This window comes from Pteropus medius, unplaced genomic scaffold (assembly GCF_902729225.1).
Source record: "Pteropus medius unplaced genomic scaffold, Ma_sr-lr_union100, whole genome shotgun sequence".
Classification (NCBI taxonomy): Eukaryota; Metazoa; Chordata; class Mammalia; order Chiroptera; family Pteropodidae; genus Pteropus; species Pteropus medius.
Genome location: NW_024345602.1, coordinates 1,333,424 through 1,354,650, shown reverse-complemented (window position 1 = coordinate 1,354,650; position 21,227 = coordinate 1,333,424). Strand labels below are relative to the sequence as shown.

At 38.5% G+C, this 21,227-nt stretch overlaps 1 protein-coding gene across 1 annotated transcript in view; it reads right to left on the bottom strand.

The window, feature by feature from the left end:
* The window catches only part of ISY1 (ISY1 spliceosome associated protein), a 33,131-nt gene extending 23,645 nt beyond the window's left edge, over window positions 1–9,486 (bottom strand). Inside the window, exons 1-5 of the mRNA XM_039874622.1 lie at window positions 9,207–9,486; window positions 7,164–7,186; window positions 6,524–6,575; window positions 5,717–5,782; window positions 5,493–5,535 (exon numbers count right to left, since the gene is read on the bottom strand). Coding sequence (XP_039730556.1) covers window positions 5,493–5,535; window positions 5,717–5,782; window positions 6,524–6,575; window positions 7,164–7,186; window positions 9,207–9,209 — 187 coding nt within the window. The 5' untranslated portion in view covers window positions 9,210–9,486. The remainder of the gene's footprint in view (window positions 1–5,492; window positions 5,536–5,716; window positions 5,783–6,523; window positions 6,576–7,163; window positions 7,187–9,206) is intronic.
* Window positions 9,487–21,227: the final 11,741 nt, after the last annotated feature.

Genomic DNA, 21,227 nt, shown 5'->3' with positions numbered 1-21,227 from the left:
GGGAAAACCACAAAACACCCAGGTCAGCTGAACAGGGAGACTGCGCCATTGGGTCCCACAAGACACCTACTAAAGGCCACTCTACTAAGACTGGGAGATGTAGCAGACCTACCTAATACACAGAAACAAACACAGGGAGTCAGACAAAATGAGGAGACAAAGAAACATGTCCCAAGTGAAAGAACAAGATAAAACTCCAGAAAAAGAACTAAACGAAATGGAGACAAGCAATCTACCAGGTACAGAGCTCACCGATTATAGGGGAAGAATAGATGAATTCAGGGACAACTTCAACAAAGAGATAGCAAACATAAAAATGGAGACAGAAAACAAAAAAGAACCAGTCAGAAATGAAGACTACATTAGATAGGATCAACAGCATATTAGATGAAGCAGAGGATCAAATCAGCGATCTGGAAGCCAAGGTCATGGAAAACACCCAATCGGACAGCAAAAAAGAAAAGAAAAAAAGAAAATTAAGATAGTTTAAGGGACCTCTGGGACAACATCAAACAGTCACATCATAGGGGCAGCAGAAAGAGAAGGGAGCGAGCAAGGGATTAAAAAACCGATCTGAAGAAATAATGACTGAAAACTGCCCTAACTTGGCAAAAGAAATAGACATAAAAGTCCAGCAAGCTCCGAGAGTCCCAAACAAGATGGACCCGAAGGGGCCCACACCAAGACACATCAAGACACATCATAATTAAAATGCCAAAAGTTAAATACAAAGAATCTTAAAAGCAGCAAGAGAAAAAGCCAGAAGAAATTAATACAAACTATTCAGAGTGATGAAAAGCAAGGACCTAAAACCAAAACCAATACTCTACCCAGCAAGGCTATCATTTGGAATCAAAGAACAAAGAGTTTCCAGACAAGAAAAAGCCAAAGAACTTCATTGCCACCAAACCGGTATTACTATTACAAGAAATGTTAAAGGGTCTTCTTCAAGAAGGGGGGGAGGGGAGAACATAAATATGAATAATAAAATGATAATAACGATATACCTCTCGATAATCATTTTAAATGTAAATGGATTAAATGCTTCAGTCAAAAAACAGAGAGTGGCTGATTGGATAAGAAAACAAGACCCACACAAGAGACCCACTTCAGATCAAAAGACACACAGACTAAAAGTAAAGGGATTAAAAAGATATTTCCTGCAAATGGAAACCAAAAAAAGCTGGGGTAGCAATACTTATATCAGACAAAATAGACTTTAACAAAGGCTGTAACAAGAAACAAAGATGGGCATTTCATAATAAGGGGTCGATCCAACAAGAGATCTACGCACCTAACGTGGGAGCACCTAAACATGTAAAGCAAATACTGACGGACATAAAGGGAGATATCGAGAGTAGTACAGTAATACAGTAATAGCAGGGGACTTTAGCACTCCATTGACATCAATGGATAAATCATCCAGACAGAAAATCAACAAGAAAACAATGGCCTTAGATGACACATTAGACCAGATGGACTTAACTGATATTTATAGGACATTTCACTCAAAAGCTGCAGAATATACATTCTTTTCAAGCGCTCATGGAACAAATTTCAGGACAGACCACGTGTTAGGCCACAGAATGAATCTCAATACATTGAAGAAGACTGAAACCATATCAAGCATCTTCTCCAATCACAATGGTATGAAACTAGTAATCAATTACAAGAAGAAAACTGAAAAGCACACAAACACGTGGAGGCTAAATGACATGCTACTAAACAATGAACACATTAACAAGACCAAGGAAGAAATCAAAAGATACCTTGAGACAAATGCAAATGAAAACACAACTACCAAAACCTATGGGACACAGCAAAGCAGTTCTAAGAAATTCACAGCAATACACCCCTACCTCAAGAAACAAGAAAAAGCTCAAGCAATCTAACCTCACACCTAAAGAAACTAGAAAAAGAAGAACACACGAAGCCCAAAGTGAGTAGAAGGAAGGAAATAATGAAGATCAGAGCAGAAATAAACAAAATAGAGTCTAAAAAAAATAGAAAAGGTGAATGAAACCAAGAGTTGGTTCTGTGAAAAGATAAAAATGGATAAACCTTTAACCAGACACATCAAGAAAAACAGAGGGCCCAAATGTATAAAATCAGAAATGAAAGAGAAGCAACAACCAACAGCACAGAAATACAAAGGATTACTTAAAAAAAAAAAAAATACTAAGAAAAATTATACGCCAACAAATTGGACAACCTGGAAGAAATACACAAATTCCTAGAAACATACAACCTTCCAAGACTGAATCAGGAAGAAAGAGAAAATCTGAACAGACTGACAACTACCAACAAAACTGAATCACTAATCAAAAAACTCCCAACAAACAACAGTCCTGGACCAGATGACTTTACAGGTGAATTTTACCAAACATTCAAAGAAGAATTAATGCTGATCCTTCTCAAACTGTTATAAAAAAATGAAGAGGAGGGAACCCAAACTCATTTTACGAGGCCAGCATGATACCAAAACCAGACAGAGACACTACAAAAAAAAAAAAAAAGGAAATTATAGGCCAATAGCCCTGATGAACATAGACACAAAAATCCTCAACGAAATATTGGCAAACCAAGTTCGGCAGTACATTAAAAAGATCATAAACTACAATCAGGTGGGATTTATTCCTAGGATCCTGGGAATGTGATACACCACATCAACAAAATGAAGGATAAAAATCATATGATCATAACAATAGGTGCAGAAAAGCACTAGACAAAATCCAACAACCATTTATGATAAAAACTCTCACATGAGGACAGAGGAAGCGTACCTCAACATAATAAAGGCTGTATATGACAAACCCACAGCTAATATCATACCCAACAGTGAAAAGCTGAAAGCTTTTTCGTTAAGATCAGGAACGAGACACCGATGTCCACTTTCACCACTTTTATTCAACAGAGTACTGGAAGTCCTAGCCACAACAAATGGACAAACAAACAAACAAACAAACAAATAAATAAAAGGCATCCAAATTGGAAAGGAAGAAGTAAAACTGTCATTATTTATTGATGACATACTATATAGAGAGAACCCTAAAGAGTCCACCAAAAAACTACTGGAACTTATAAACGAATTTGGTAGCGTAACAGGATATAAAATTAGTATTCAGAAATTCAGAAACTGGTTGCATTTTTGTACACTAATAATGAATTATCGGAAAGGAAAATTAAGAAAACAATCTCATTTACAGCTGCATCAAAAAGAATAAAATACCTAGGGATAAATTTAATCAAGGAGATTAAAAGACCTATACTCGGAAAACTATAAGACACTGAAGAAAGAAACTAAAAAAGATACAAATAAATGGAAGCATATACCATGCTCATGGATAGGAAGAATTACCATCGTTAAAATGTCCATGCTACCCAAGGTAATCTACAGATTCAATACAATCCCTATCAAAATACCAATGGCATTTTTCACAGAACTAGCACAAATAATCCTAAAATTTGTATGGAACCACAAAAGACCCCGAATAGACAAAACAATCTTGAGGAAAAAGAACAAAGTTGGAAGTATCAGGCTACCTGATATCAAACTATATCACGAGGCTACAGTAATCAAAACTGGCATAAAAACAGACACAAAGATCAATGGAACAGAACAGAGAGCTCAGAAATAAATCCAGCCTTTATGATTAATTAATCTATGACAAAGGCAATAAGAATATACAATGGGGTAAAGACAGTCTCTTCAATAAAAGGTGTTGGGAAAACGGGACAGATACACGTGGAAAAATGAGACTAGACCACTTTCTTATACCGTATGCAAGAATAAACTCAAAATGGATTAAAGGCTTAAATATAAGACCCAAAACCATAAAACTCCTAGAAGAAAACATGGGCAGTCAACTCTGTGATAACACTCTTAGCAGTATCTTTTTGGATATGTCTCCTCGGGTGAAGGAAACAAAAGAAAAACAAATGGGACCACATCAAACTAAAAGGTTTCTGTACAGCAATGGAAACCGTCGACAAAACAGAAAGACATCTACTGAATGGGAGGAGATATTCACAAATGATACATCCAATAAGGGCTAATACCCAAAATATATAAGAAACTGATAGACTTTAACTCCCAAAAAACAAACAATCCAATTAAAAAATGGGCAGAGGACCCGAATAGACATTTCTCCAAAGAGGACATACAGATGGCCAACAGACATATGAACAGATAGATAAACAGATAGATACTCAGCATCGCTAATCATCAGGCAGATGCAAACTGAAACTACAACAAGATATCACCTCACACCCATCAGGCCGGCTATCATCAATAAATCAACAAACAAGCATTGGCAAGGATGTGGAGGAAAGGGAACCCTCATGTAAATTGGTACAGCCGCTATGGAAAACGGCATGGAGGTACCTCAAAAAATTAAAAGTAGAACTACCATATGACCCAGCAATTCCACTTTTGGGTATTTATCCAAAAAAATCCAAAACACCAGTTCAAAAAGACAGATGCATCCCTGTGTTCACTGCAGCATTATTTACAATAGCCAAGATATGGAAGAAACCTAAATGCCCATCGACAGACGAATGGATAAAGAAGAGGCATTACTTGGACATAAGAAGAATGAAATATTACCATTTGCTACAGCTTGGATGGACCTAGAGGGTATTATGCTAAATGAAATAAGTCAGAGAAAGACAAATACCATATGATTTCACTTATATGTGCAATCTAAAAAACAAAACAAACAAACAAAACAAACAAATTCGTAGTTACGAAGAACAAATTGATGGCTGCCAGATGGGAGGGCGCTTGGGACGATGGGTGAAAAAGGGGACAGTATTGGCAGTTATAAAAATAGTCACAGGGATGTAAAGTACAGCATAGGGAGTATAGTCAATGATACTGTAATAACTATGCATGGTGTCAGATGGGTACTTGACTTATTGGGCTGATCACTTTGTAAGTTACATAAATGTCTAATCACTATGTTGTACACACAACAGTAATATAATATTGTATGTCAACTGTAATTGAAAAATAAAATATGTATATATTTTTTAAAAATAAAAATAAATCATGTATCCCCTCCAAAAAACTTTCTAATCTCTTTTTGGTTTCCTCTTGACAAAGGGGTGGTTTAGAAGTATGCTGTTTAATTTCCATATATTTGGGAATTTTCCAGATATTTCTGTTGCTGATTTCTATGTTAATCTATTATAATCAGAGAACATACTTTGTATGATTTCAATTATTTTATAGCCCAGAATATATTCTATTTTGGTGAATGTTCCTTGTACTCTTGAAAAAAAGAAATTGTCTTGTTTTATGTTAGGTGAAGTGTTGTCAGGTAGAGTGCTCAATAAACGTCAGCTAGGTCAAATTGGTGATAGTATTGTTCAGTTCTTCTATGTCTTTACTGATTTTCTGCTTTTTTTGTTGATTATGGAGAAAGGAGTGTAGAAGTCTCAAGTCTTGTGAATCTGAAAATGAAGCACTTTAAGTAGATTGACTACCTTACCATTCTGAATTTGAGCCACTTTTTTAGAGATCTCCCCAATGATCTGTGAAAAAAGTAAAAGGTAATTAATTCTTATGTCTTTTGAATATCTCTAAAAGTATAGAAGAAATATAATTCAAAATTAGTAATTAAAAATATTTAGAATTCTGATTTAAGAGCCATTTGGATAGTAAGCAATTAGAGACTTGTTACTTCTAATAAGATCAGATTCATCTAGAATGTACCTGTCGTCTCCACTTCTCAGCTTTGGGCAGCTCAGTACATTCTGAGGCAAGGAAGGGTCTTCGTTCCTAAGGAAAAGCAAAATATACACGTTGCCACTATGCTGTATAAAATTACAAGCTTCATGCAACATTCAACTGATTGAGGCCTGAAGTCCAAAATGTTTAATGGTCTAAATACATCTGAAGTTTCAATTCCAGATCATCTTCATCAAGCTCAAACCTCACTCTACAATCTCTCTCTCCTTAGGAAACAACTACATAGGCAAAAACATTCATTGCTTTGTATCTAGTACAGTGAACCACTGTAAATAACCTAAAAGTCAAATAATAGAGAGATGGCCAAGTAAACTAGGTTATAACCATTTCATGGCATATTTATATTAACTTAAGAAATGATGGCTCCCATAGTTTGGAATAAATTTACATGTGTATATCTAATTTTTAAAAAACAAAAATATTCAAAGATTGGTACATTTTATCTCTAACCTTCCTCAGTCTCCATTAAGATCATTTACTGGTTTCAGCTCCCCATAGCACTTCCACTTCTTATTATTCAATATTAGACAGAGCTGGAATAATATGGGAATCCAATTATCATATTACATAAGATATGGAAGAACAAGCAGCCAGATTATCACACTGCGCAGCTATAGAAAGGTACACCTGGAATTCAAGTGTACAGATTCAAAACTGTGTCAGCAAGTATAGACAAGAAATAGGAAGATTGAAGTTTGAAGTCTTTCAGGATGGAGATTTACCACATTTGATCTTGATATTTTACAATTCATGAGGAAGATTTACACCAACCTTCACTTTTCCCTCTTCCAATTGAGCTTGGCGAAATCTTGCTAAGGCCGTCCTACCAGAAATAAAGGAGACTCTGTTAGATTATGCTCACAGATTTCCTATCACCCAAGTTCCCTGATGGGTAAATCTGCTACTGATTATATTTAATGTCATTCCTGTGTGTGTGTGTGTGTGTGTGTGTGTGTGTGTGTGTTATGATTAAGAAACTACAGAGAAGTTATGAGTTTCCATGTTCCAAAGAGTAGGGATTATAAAACCATCTGTGTTCCTGAACACCCAAGTACCTACTTTACTTACATTGTGTAAAAGGACTGTTGGAAACTCTACTTATCAGACCACTGTGGTGAGCAACACATCCAGATGTTAAAAGACTAACATCATGGGGTACTCCAACTGTCACTCTCACAGCCCCTACGCCATCCCCAGGTGAATAAATGTTCATCCATTAAAATTCTGAGAGCTATCAGTAAACACTAATGGAGAAAGCAAATGGGAAAATATGGGAACACTATTTTAACACATGTAGAGAAAGGAACATATACCAAAAGACTCATATACCAAAAAGGCCAACACACAAAGAGCTCCATGGTAGTAATTAAGTTATATAAAATTTACAGACAAAAATCGAGTTCATACTTACATGGCCTTTTCTGCATTTCGGGCCTAAAAGGAGACAGATGAGAAGAAAAATACCCATATTTAAAATACTTTTTTTTCCCATTTACTTTTTAGAGAAAAGTTTCAGGACACAATCACAAGCAGAATGCTTGAACTAGCATACGAACACAGTAACAAAAAAAATAATAATAAAGGATATCCAAATCCTGTGACTTTACTTACGCTGCTACCTCTACCTAAAATCTTTACTCCTTCACTGTCCCCAGCTCCTTAGATCTGGCTCTTATTCATCCTTCAAAATTTAGCTGTGTCATCACCATCACAGGGAGTTCTTCCATAACCTACTTCCTCCCAGCTAGGCTGCTACCCTTTGCCTGGGTTTATACCTACCATGGCACTTTCCACCCAACACCACAATTGTCTGTTCCATGGCAATGGAATTTGAGGAAGACTAGCTTTTACAAAGTGAGTTTTATTTATGTACTGTCACACTAGTGTCAAGTCAATTATCCCTGAAAACACGTCAGGCAGGAAACATGTTTTCTGGGTATAAGTAGAAAGAGTACCTGCTGAGTCACGGAATTAAATTTTACTCCCAGCTCTTTCATTTACCACCCCTGAGTAGTAGTCTCTCTAAACCTCAGTTTCCGCATTTTTACAACAGGGACCATAACTCTTACCTCATAGAGATGTCATGATGATTTAATGAGATAAATACATGAAGACAACAGGTATGCAGTTTAGATGCTCAGCAAAAGTGAGCTCAATTGAAACAAAGTTGGCAAATGCTTGGTGGATAAATTAACACAATATCTACCAAGGAATAAAACAAAGAGGCTCTCCCAGGGAAAGCCATCATCTTGAAGGCTGAAGCTGTGTCCTAGCTATTTCATTAAAGCCTAAAGATCCTAAATACTTAATTTGGTGTTTCTCAATGCTTACTCCATGCATAAAACATCATGCTAGGTGCTAGAAATTCAGGCATGGTTCCTCCCATGGAACTTCTCCCAAAACAAGGAATCAATGGTAAGTGATCAGTGACAAGGACATGTACCCAGCGTGATGGAAGCCCACAAATATGAATGTGTGATGGTGACAGCTATATAAAATACCCAGCAACTCCTGTATCCAGTAATATCCAGGCGTAGGATCCTTCTCTTCTTCTAGGGAATAGAGAGAGGGGATTCCCTATGCTTGCCAGATTTCAGAAACCAAGAGCCTCAAGGCTGAGCAGGGCAGTATGAAACGGTAAATTTGGGGCATATCCTCCTACAGAAAGGGTCACTTCTAGTCCACTGGTTTCTCTGGTTCTTGTGCTCATCAATCTACAATGGCTTCCAATACAATCCTATATTGGAATTATTCTATAACCTTACTACGGCGTCCAGTGCGTCTTATGGGGGCCTCACTTAATGAAAATATTATTGTAACCACATGTATAGTATCTTCCTTGTACCTGCACTATGTACATTCTCATATTTACCCCTCGTGAGTGCTTCCTGAACAAATGAAGCCAACAAACCACGCCAGACCAGTGATCACACCCTCATGCAATAAGACTATGACATTCATTCATTCGTTACTGAACACCTTCAACGTGCCAGACACAATTAGACATTAAGAGGGCAATGCTAAAAAGACCCTACCCTCCTGAAATGTATATCTTGTGGGGGAGACTGAGAACAGACGTAAATCAAATAATCCAGAAACAAAGTCACGACAGCTGTTTATCTCCACTGTGAGACTTAGTGACAAACAATCCAGCCCATGGCAGGCACTGTGACTCGAAGACGGTCCTTGCGCCTCTCTGTTCCTTAGTTTCCCCTACTGATTACGTAAAGCGCTTCATGGAGATTAAAACACTATCAGAAGATAGTAACGCGGCCCCCGAAATCCTAGTTTCCTTCTCCAACTTCTGACAGCGAGGCAGGAAGAGAATCCCCAAGTTACAGTCTCTGAAGCCTGCAGTGATGCGCGGCTGTACCCCTACAAGGGCCCCAGATGGGACCGAGAGCCCTCACAGCCCGCCCGCTCACCTCCTCCCTCACCCATCCACGGTACTCACCATGCTGCAAGTGAGGGCGCTGCCCTCAGGCCGCGCGGCTCCAGTCCAGGGAGCTTCCGGGCCTCAGCAGAAGACAACCTTACCGGGAACCAAAAATTTAACTGACCCTCACTACAGATTTTCCTGTCGGAAGGAAAAAAAAAAATGGGAAGGACCGGAAATTAGGGACCGGAAGTGAAACTGAGAATTAGCCAGGTAAGGGGAAGGAAATGCAGGCGCGTTCCTGTAAGCCGCTTTCCTTAGGCGTGCGGATATCGAACCGCTCGAAGGATGGGGGCGTTGACAAAGCGCTCGAAGGATGGGGGCGTTGACAAAATTGCGCTTGCGTAGTGGGACTGACATGTCTCTGGCTCGCGATAAAAAAAAAAAAAACTGCGAAATTTCTCGCGTTAACTATTGGAAGCGGAAGCGGGCGACACCGCGGTTGTCTGTAAGGCTACGTGAGGTTGTGGTTGCTACTGTAGATACACATCCCATCGGCCCCCTCTTTGGTTCTTCTTTTTGGAAGTTACTCATCCTCATCCCTCTGAAAGGACTGAATTCTCAAAACCTACTGGGCCACTGGATAGGATCATCACCCCGCCTGCGTGGATTAGGCAGCTTCAAAAATGAAAGCTGCAGTCTCCAGCTAGCGAGCGCAGAAACGCCTCTCGGCAGATCACAGCAAGAGTCTGTGTTCTCCAGGAGCTGGAACTGGCCGGGCTTCGCAAATTCCTTCACGTTTCCTTGTCATATTTACTTGGGGCCTGTGCTTTTTCTGAGATTTTCTCCAGGAATCGTGGAGCCTGTCAGAGCTGGACCAGTGCTTGAAGTCACCCTCTTTTAAAATAAATTTAATGTCCAGGGAAGAAAAGGTCACTTACCTGGAAGAGGAGGAGAAGGTTGGTTAGAGTGGTGACATGAGTGTCACTGACCATAGATGCGTCCATTGTATGACGGGCGCATTGCTGGCATCAGAAAGTCCTTAGACAAGGACCAGGAAGACAGGGAAGAGGGCCACTGATAGCGATGGCTAGTCCCACGTGCTGTCAGAAATGGAGTAAGCTATGATGCGGGATTTAGGTGAGGGCTGGTAGCGAATTCAGTAACAGCCACTTTTCGTTCTCAAGCATGGTGCTTCACCTCTGGTGACTTCCTCTACCAGAGGACCTAACCAATGGTGGGCACTCCAGCTGCAGCCAGGAGGCACGTGGTTTGGGATCAGACAAGACAGCCAAGTACTTATGGACACCAGGATCTCGTGTCTGAACCATGAAAAGTTTTCTCAAAAGTTTTAGGTGGGCATATGACCTTACCACTAGACTCCAACTTCCCACCTCTCTGGCAACTAGGTGGGGAGTTTTGATTAAATAATGGCCAATGGGAATTGACTAAAAGGAATGTGTGCTACTTAGTACCATAAAACTATGAACATGTCCTACCCTTGCCCCTTTCCCTTCTCTGCTGAGAGGTTAAGATGAGAACAGCCACCTTGAACTCAGAAATGGAAGTACTAATGATGCCAGAGTCCCCTCCCAATGCTGGAACACCTAGCTCTGTAGAGTCAAAAATAAATGTAACCTTTTTTAAGCTGCTGCATTTGGGGATCTTTTATTGGAGTTGCTTTACTTTAACTCTCAAGCAGTCATTCCTCACTCAAATATATGTATGTGCATGTATGTATGTGTATATATATAAACTTGTAGTGTATACACACACACACCCCTTCATTAAATCCCTGACTCTAGAATGCAGATATCATTTGTAACTTGATTCAAGAAGCATTACCTATGTTGATTGTCCTTCCAGCATCCATTTCCTCTACCCACCCGCCTGAATTCCATCTGGAAAACTTCTGGTTCTGGGAAAGGGAACTGATTCCCAGCTTTAAAAGTGGTTAAAATAGGAGAGCTAGGTTAAGCCAGTCAATTTACTCACATCCCTAAGCATATCGATTGCTGGGCTTAAGACCCAAGCTGACCTAGTCAGAGTGAGTCTCAGGACTTGCTTGCAATTGTGGGTGGAATACATCCTGCTGGATGTCAGAACAGATGTAATACCAGAAGCTGCTGTTAGCTACTTTTGGACTCCAAGGGGAGACAATCCTTAGTATTTGGTGATATCGTTGAGTTGCTGAATGACAGGATCAGTGTGAACAGAGAAAGGTGGAACATTTAGAACATTATGGATTCATAACCTGGTTACACTACCTGTTAGCTCTGTGGCCTTAGATGACTTCCTCAACCTCTCTAATTTTTACTCTGCTGTGAAATAAGCATAACAGTATTTACCTTTCTGTTCTAATTTTTCTTCATCCAGGAAATTTGGGACATTAGCCTTACAGAGCTGTTGTTTTAAAGGAGACACTACATATAAAGTGCTCAAAGCAGCACATATAAATAAAGTTCTCAATAATTATTTCAAAAACAAGAACCCCATTCTCTGCAATCACATCTATTATGTGGCCTACCTAACTCCCATGTACAGTTAGCTGGGCCAGGCTCAGGGGCTTCCAGGACTTTGTAAAAGCTCTAATAACCTCTAAAACACCAGATTTAAGATTTACAGGCCTCACCTTACTGGAATACTTTTTTTTTTTTCCCCCTCCACCCCTGGCATAGGTCTGGCATGTAAGATCTGATGACTGAGTGAAAAAGCAGAGACAGTAGGCCTTCACTGCCTTCTCTTTGGGCCAACAGCCCTGACTTATAGTGTTTACTATCCACTCTAAGTTTGAACAGCATTTTTGTAGTATTAAGTCTCTCTGTACTCATATTCCAGTATCAATCACACATCTTATCACAATACCTTATCTAATTTATCCACAATTCTGATCTATCATTAGATTACAGCACTAATCCATAAGATAGCAGTTGGAAACTTCTGGCCATGGGGCTGAATTTGCTTTACCGGGCTGCTTTGACTTACATTATTTTAGAAAAAAAAAAAAAAAGGAAAATCTCACATAAAAATCTCACAAATCCTAATTTAGGGCAACATGGAACCCACACACTGCCAACACAAGAGAAAAATCCTAATGTTAGATCACTCTATGTTATACTCCTGAAACAAATATAATATTGTATGCCAACTATAATCGAAAAATAAGAAAAAATATTAAACAGGTAAAAAAAGATCAATCCAATTTATAAGCAGGGTAGAATAATACATTTAACTGTGAGGGAAAAATCTAATATTAAAAAGATTTGTCTGATCCAACAAGCAGAGACAGTACTTTTACCTAACAACACTCATATATATGTACTCTAGTACCCATCTGAGGGCCTCAAATACTGTTCACTAAATGAACAAGGATCCATCGGAGGGCAGGTGTGACAGGCAGAAAAATACCCGCTGCCCTCCCCACCTCACAGATGTTCATATCCCAATCCCTGAAACCTGTGAATATATGACCTTACATTGCAAAAGGAACTTTGAAGGTCTAATTCAAGATTTTGTGGAGAAGGTAATCCTAATTGCCCTATGACCCCAAAGTCATCACCAGGATTCTTATGAAAAGGATGTCAAGAGTCAAAGTGACTATGGAGGCAAAGGTTGAAAGGATGAAAGCAGCCCAAATTTTTCATTTTACTCCCCTAAGACCAATTTCTAATTTCTGATCTCTAGAACTTTAATTTTTATTGTCTTCAGTCAATAGTTATTTGTTACAGCAGCAATATGAAACTAATATAGATTTTGATACCTGGGAATGGACTGCTGCTGTAACTAATACCTAAAAATGTAGAAGTGGTTTTGGAATTGGGCATTGGGCAGAGGCTGGAAGAATTGTGATGACAGGAAAAATCCTAGAATGCTTTGTATAGACTATGAGTAAAAATGTGGATGTTAACAACTCAGCTAGTGAGGACTCAGAAAGAAGTGAAGAGCATGACAGAGAAAATCTATAGTCTTAGAAAACACTATAAACAGACTGTTCATAGAAATATGGACACTAAACCCACTGCTGGTGAGGGCTCAAAAGGAATTGAGAATTGTTTTGGGAAACCTGAAGAGAATCCTTATACAGTAGAAACTTAGCTGAATTGTGTCCTATAGTTATGTGGAAAGCACAACTTGTATATAATAAACTTGGTTTCTTTTTGATGCTTACAGTAAAATGCAGAAGCAGAGATAAATCTAGGGAAGAACTGTTAAAAAGGAACCTGGACTTGTTGATTTGTGAAATTATCAGCCTATCCACACTGCAAGATACTAAAATTAGGGGATTCACTCAAGAGAATTGTGCTCTGGAGAAAAGAGCAAATGAGTGGTAGAATGCATTTACTAATGCCCCAGAATGATCAAAAGGTCAGAATATTCATTCACACAGATGGTTTTTTTAAGAGGTGAGGTGTGTGATTCATGGATCTCCCTCAACCAACTCAGGAGAAGCCAGAAATAGAGATAGCATTATCCAGGAAACATCTGTAGAGAAGCCTCTTGTTTAATGGTCTGAATTCCCATGACACACACAGGAGACCCACAAGGTTGAGAATTTTACATCAGCATAAACACTGCCAGCTTGAACTGCAAGCAACAAAAGAAAAAGTCAAAGATGGCTATTGAACTCCCCAAATTCTACATGAAGGCAACAGGCTGATAAAACTACTCAGCTATTAACAAGTGCTACTCTTCATGAAAAAGGGTGGAAAACTCCTAGGGCAGCTCAAGCCCAGAGGATACTTTCAGGCCTTAAAACCTAATATCGTTTGCCCAGTTGGACATTTAAATTAGTTGAACCCAATGACTCCATTTTTCCTTCCATTTTCTCTGATTTTGAAGGGCAGTGTCTATTTCTGGTGTCCTATGCATTTTCTACCATTGAATTTTGAGGACATATAACTTAAAAACAAGTTATGAAACTACAGATTAGGAAGAATTTTGCCCATCATATCCAGTTTTTTACCCATATCTAATTTAGGTGGTTTAGACAATAAGATTTGAGACTTTGGAGCTGATGAGATTTGGAGATTTAGATGAGATTTTACTTTGCTCTGTTTCGCTAAACAGATAATAGGTTGACACTTTCAGAGATGCTGAGGTGAGGTGAATGTATTTTGCATGTAAGATGGCTGTGAGTCTTTAGGGGCCAGAGGCAAGACTGAGGTAGGAAAAATAATACCCTCCCCAAAGACATACATGTCCTAATCCCCCAAATCTATGAATATTACCTTACATGGGAAAAGGGCTTTGATTAAATTACAGCATCAAAAGGAAACTAGTACAGTTGTCTTGGGACAAGAAACAAAATCAGAATAGTGATCTTAGAGCATTCTGTTCTTAGCAGAATATAAGGATGTAACAGTATGAGAATAAAATAATAAAAAGTAATTTGTAAAAGGCCGTGAGTTCATAATGTTGCTAAAAGTGTACAAAATAGTTGTAAAGGTATGAAAAGGAGTTCTGTTAGACACTTCTAACTACATAGGTGTGTACTTGTTTTACATCTGAAGTCAAAAAATAAATTCATCCAAATAAGCCAAACAATTCAGAAAACTTATAAACTATACAAAGAACCAAAAAATATCTATGGCCTAATATCAGTTTAAATTAAAAACAAATTTGGAATCAAGATCTAAATGCCCGTGAAAAATTGATTTTCAAAATGTTGCTCAAGCATGAATTAATGTTTTAAAAAGACTGTTCCCTCCCAGCATTAGAGACTCTTTCCTCAATTAAGTGGAGCCAAGTAGCTGTCATAGTCCCTGGAAGGACATAGGCTTTTTCAGTTCCATACAACACCACTTCCTCCATTTTCCAGCTGACCAGCTTCAATTACATCACCATCTGCTGTCTTCTAAAGGCTCTGGAGTGACTGGCCACACAGTAAAGGTTTTCCTGAACTGGTTCAACCAGCCTGCTTCAGACTTGCCAAACATACTGAGAGGTATTCCTCTCAGGTGGCACAAAAAGAATCTGGAGGCACTACTTGAAGTTTAAATAAAAGTAACAGCTATCATTTAATATTCTACTCAGTGCTAAGCCCTTTACCAACAATGTCTCATGTAATCCACAATGATCCTACAAGATAAAAGAGTTGGGTTTTTTGGTTTTTGTTTTTTTCACTGAATAGATAAGGAAACCTGAGCTTAAAGCTACTTGTCCAGTTCCAAATCTAAGCCAACAACTGACTTAGAGCTGAGATTCCAATAAGGTCTGACACCACAGCCCATATTGTTTGCATGATGAGAATGGTTTTGGAGGTCCAGGTACAACAGTACCAATAGACTTTGGGGGAGAAAGTGAAAGATTACTTAGCCAGGTTTTAGAAGTTACGCACTTTAATTCCTGGCATCTTCTACCCTGGGCTTGCCTTTTTAAAGATTTAGGGTCCTTTCACTAATCATTCTCCAGGACCAAAGTGTATTAGCATAGATCTAGATATTTATCACCCATGGCTCCTAAAACTTTTTGGTGCGAGGTTGATGAGGGAATTTATAATGCAAGGAAAAGAATGAAGTCACCTGAACCTACTGATCAAGCTTAGTATCCCCAAAAGGCAGGCAGTCTGCCATTATATGTATCCTGATATGATGCAAGAGGAAAGTACACAGCACCTCCTTGTGGTATCTTGCCTTAAAAATAAAATAAAATAAAATAAAATCGAACTTTTAGACTTCCACTTTACAGAAACTGGGAGATAAAACCATGTGAAACAATACTACAAGGATGCAATCAGCCAAATGCTGGCAGTTGGGAATTCAATTTTTTTCCAATAAAGAGGGAACTGTTACAGATTTAAGGACGTAAGAGACATTACCAAATGCAATGTATACAGAGCATTTGGATTCTGAATGAAACAAACCAATTAGAATAAAATATTCTTTCATCAACTGAATAAAATTAAACACAAGACTGAGTTTTTCGTGCTACTAAATAATTATTAATCTTGTCAAACAATACGGTGGTTGATTTAAAAACTTATGGGTGAAATTATATAATGGTTGAGATTTGCTTTAAAATATTCTAATCAAAAAAGGGTAGGGGAGATCAAAGAAAGTTGATGGTTGTTTAAGTTGGATAATAGGTACAATGAAATTCATTGTCTCTATTTCTTTAAGATTTTCCTTAATAAAAAATGTTTTAAAGGGTAAAATGACATCAAATGGAAAATCACATTTCCTCCATATATTACTATCATTTTGCAAATATTCCAACACATTTTTTGGTTGACCCATCTGACTCAGAAACCTAATGAAACAATTTTGTAAAAAGTCAGTATCAACTTGGCAGCTAGGATAATTGTGATATAATTCTGAAAAGTGGCATGAAAACCACTAAAATAAATAGACTCTCTTCCACCCACAACAGAGAATCAGCAAAGGTTTCAAAGTCAGTGCCAAGTTCTTGCTTCTGCTCTCAGGTGTACTGTTTAAAAAACAAAAATCTGAATGTCCTCTTCAGGAAATAGGGTCTGTGACTGTAAGCTCTGACCTCTGCCATATCTGTTCAGGTTCACTGTGTGAAAACTATCACCCAAAATATTGGTGGACAAGCAAATGGTCACAGCTTGGAGATGAGTGTCACCTCATCTGTGTTAGACCTATCATTTATACAAATAGTTTCTGACTTTTCCAATTAAAAATACCACCTGGATGAAATGCCCATCCCTCTAAAAGGGTTTATGCCTAAATCAGCCAGAAATCTTTTCCTGACCTCAAACCATTCACCCAGGTCTAATCAATTTTTTTCCGCTGCTGTTTAAAGGATTATGTTGTTGAAAACATACTGCCTGATAAAGGGCCTTCCGGTAAATACAAATTCAAAAAGAGCTGTAAGCATTCCTAATCAATTCTAAGGGCTCCAATGACCATTTAAGGCTACCTCATAAATAGCAGGTCCATCAGCCGAGCATCCTTAGTTCATTTGCTTAACACATGAATCTCTGTGGCCTGATCCAGAAAGTATAAATGTAGGAAGCAGAATGACTGGATTCTCCTATTCTCCATTTGGGGAACTGCTCCCTGTTTTACTCCACATGCATCCGCTTTAATTGGAGGCCTCATTATAACCTTGCTCCAATGACTGTCATTATTGGGGACACAAAAAGGCAAGTGAACCTCAACTAAGAATTTTTATACAGGACCTAAAGGAAGAGGATTGTTACTGTGAAGCCAGGAAATAGGATTATGAGAAGAGCAGGTAGCTCGGCTTATGAAAGTCCCTTTGAAGGAAACGGAAGAATTCTTACTGATAAGTCACTGAATTAATTACCTCTCAGTCTGCCACCAAATTATTTTTGCCTAAGCTTGGTCACTTAGCAATGTTCTGTGGGGGAGACCAGAGTAGTCAGGTTCTATGCTCTGGTTCATGGGTCATACTGCAAAATACCTTCAATGAAAAAATGCAATGCTAAAATCTAAGAACCACAATAACAGGGAACAAAATGACTGGGAAGTACAAGGACGACTCGATGGAATTGCCCTTGTCTCCCAAGCATATTGAAGAGTGTTGTTTTTTTTTTTTACAAGTGAGAGGAGGAACAGAAGTGCGGAAAAAAAAAAAACATTTGTTATTTTTAAGAAACCACTTGCCATTACATATGTATCAGCTACCTTAGGAGGCAGGTTTAATACCACAGCTTGCTATCAAAACATTTACTAAAAAATTACAAATGGCATTTAAATTCCTTGTCAAGGTTTCCAGTGGGGCTGAAAATGGATGCATGTGAAGCAGATACATTTATGTTCTTTCAATTCTAAATCAAGCAAAAACAGATAATTACATGTAAACCACTGCAATTAAGAGTATAAGCAGTTGCCTGAGTGGTTTTCAAATGCTAACTGCACTAAGGCTAAGACCTTGATTACTTAGCCCAGTAGTTTTCGATCCAGTGGCACCCTAGAATCAACTGGAATCATAAAATACTGATGCTCAGGACTGACCCTGACAAATATAAGCCAAATGTCTACATCTCTGATTAAGAGATTACTAACACCTAGGACCATAAGACAGTCATTAGGACTTATGCTTTTAAACTGCTAGAGCAGTTACATGCTTTGATAGCAAGCACTTAACAATCAAAACAGTAGCCCCTAATATTTTAAGTTATTTTAGAGCAAATGGAATGCCTAATGCTTATTACATACCAAGGTCCACTGCAAAAACAATGTGCTCAAAACCCTTTAGAGAATCTATTACCAGTTTTAAATAGAGGTTTATCGTAGACTGTTACAACAAATACTAACGTTAAGGCAAACACATCCAAAACAGAGAGTAATAAACAGATGGTAAAGGACAAGTATGTACTAAAAACTTCTTTTGACATCCCCAAAATGTCAAGGTTTTACTTCTGGCACTTTAAGCAGACAAGGTTACAAATACACCTGTACCAGACGGCATAACCTAAATGTTTTCTGCTAGAGTCAACCACCCCAAAGCCTTCCGCTATCGATCAAAGGTAAATGTGCAATTTTTTGCACAGTCCAGTGTAATGCTGCACTGGACTCCTCAAAATTCAAAACAATGTGTACAGGTGCCTCAGTTGTGTCCCTAAGTTAATTCCATCATTGTAACCTTTCACTACAGTGTATTGGTTCCTTGCGGAGGAATGGAATTCTTGAAAGAGGATTTTCTTTTTCAGTTGTTTTTAGTGTCAAAGCAAGAATGCACAGACCATTTTTAAAAACTGTTTTGCTATACAAGCAAAAAGATATAGGCTTTGTAGTATATCACAGCTAAAAGATATTAACAGTGTAGCTTTGCTATGCATATCAAAATTAGATGGAATTTGGGAGCATTTGTGTTGTTCCCTGGCATTGTTATCAGCTTGGCTCAAATAAACTCTTATAAAATCTTTTCCACAAATTTGGATTTTCTTACATCAACATTTACTTGGCATAGTACAGTAGGATTCTGAAGCCCACCCAGGACGTGAACCCAGTGCTAAGCACAATCGAGGGCCCATTATGCCCTACCAAGCCCCTGCTTCACATCGAACTTGAGTTTCTCTTAGAATTCTGGGCCTCCTTAAGTAGCAGGCCATTACTAAATTGTCCTTAGAAAATCCTTAAGGTGGGTGAGGGTCGAGATAACCCTGAGAAAGAAGTAAAAAAAAAATGAGTTATTTTTAATTTTGGCTTTTTAATTGGATTGCTGAGAGTCTGACTAAAATCTTTGCTAGATAAATGAGACTGAATTTTTAGCTCTGAAAGAGAAAAGATACTTGCTTCTGCAAACTGGATAGCCAACGGGATGACAATTGTTTTTCAGATCCCCAAACATGGAGTGACGGAGATGAGCACCAGAAGTAGCCCAGTGCAGTAAGTAGTACAGCCAGTCCCAATCCTGAAGCCTGTGGAAGCCCCAAGGAAAAGTGCTGGAAGTCCCAAAATGGGTGCACCTTGAGAGCAGAGCCATGCCTTGGAAAGCATCACGGCTCCAGCAGCACCTGTTCAGCTCACGCTGGCCCTTGTTTGGGTATTCTTAGGTGACTAAGAATCTTGGTGGGGTTGTCCAAAGAAAAATTTCCTCTAGGGCAACGGTTCCCAACCTTTTTGGCACTAGGGACTAGTGTTCCTACGAGTATCTAATGCCTGATGGTCTGAGGTGAAGCTGAGGCAGTGATGCTAGCACTGGGGAGTGGCTGCAAATACAGATGAAGCTTCGCCCGCTTGCCCGCCACTCACGTCCTGATGTGTGGCGCAGTTCCTAACAGGCCACAGACCACTACCGGACCACGGCCCAGGGGTTGGGGACTCCTGCTCTAGGGCATAAAGCAGTCCTATAGGAATGTCCACTGAATATGGCTCATCTGGAGATGAACACATTAAGTACTAGTTTTTCCTAGAAGCTTGTCGGACTCTACAGATCTCAAAATTAACATGGGACATCGTGCCTTCAAGGCCAACAAGCCCCAAGTCAGCCAGCCTCCCATAAAGATGCCCGAAATTTTGCACACATCATTAGTCAAAGCCAACTATAAGAGGCAAAATGAATAGAAAACATATTTAATTGGTCTCTTGAAGCTCCAAAGAGAATTTGGATAAAAAGATCAATTTGCCATGTCCTTTAGGCATCAACCTAATTCTTTGAGGTATTAAAATGGCTGGTCTTATTTTAAAAAAGGGGAAGTTCATTTGGAACCTGACTAGTCATCGATAGACATAAATTATAAATGCCTCCAGGGCAAAACTTAGATCCAATTGTTTTGGAACTAGTGAGTTTTCCTCATGACTAAAAGGTCTCTGTTATCTGTGTCTATAATGTATGTTGTAAATGTAAGATTGTATTGTTAAAATTAAAGGCAAGTGCTTATGACTTGAGTATTCTAAATTTCTCATATAGAAACAAACTCGAATGCTTTTTAAGTTCACATGATCTAAGATTAATCCTTAGTAAATAAAAGCTAGCTTGAATTTCTGAACTGGCATATGCATCTATGCACTGGAAGGGTGTTGCACCCTAACTCCTTGGAGCCAGAAGCTCCTACACTCCGAACTCTTCTGAATCTCTGTACCTCTTCATCTGGCTGTTTATCCTTTATATTAAAGCAATAAGTATTTAAAAAAAAAAAAAAAGCTAGCTTAAGCTTATTGGTTTAAATAAAACGAACATGTACTTTGCCTGGGTCTTACAAAAATAAGTCCATGTTAATAATCAACTTTTTATGTATATGAAAATGTTTCTAGAGGTTTTATAAAATGTACAAGCTAAAGAATGTTGATTATCTCTTAATTTTCATTAGACATTGAGGTTTTAAGAGTTAAAATCTCAAAATAAATAGAAATAACTTTGTGGTGTTTCAGAAAGGCCCCCAGAACACCTTATGATTTGAAATTGCTTGAGAAGCATTGTAAAATAAGTGATGAAAATTTCTACAGTATATTGTATGGGTAAACAATGGTTATAAATTACACAAATAGTTGGGGCCATGGGAAACCCAAGAGAGCCTCTTGGTTCTTCCCTGCTTCCTAATTTTCATTTTTTGCATCCCTTCATGCATCACAGTGCATTTAAGCTGGACTTAAAGGAACTTATGAGCTGACATTATTAAAAGGAGACATCTTACACTACTGCCAAGGTTTGATAAACACTTAAAGA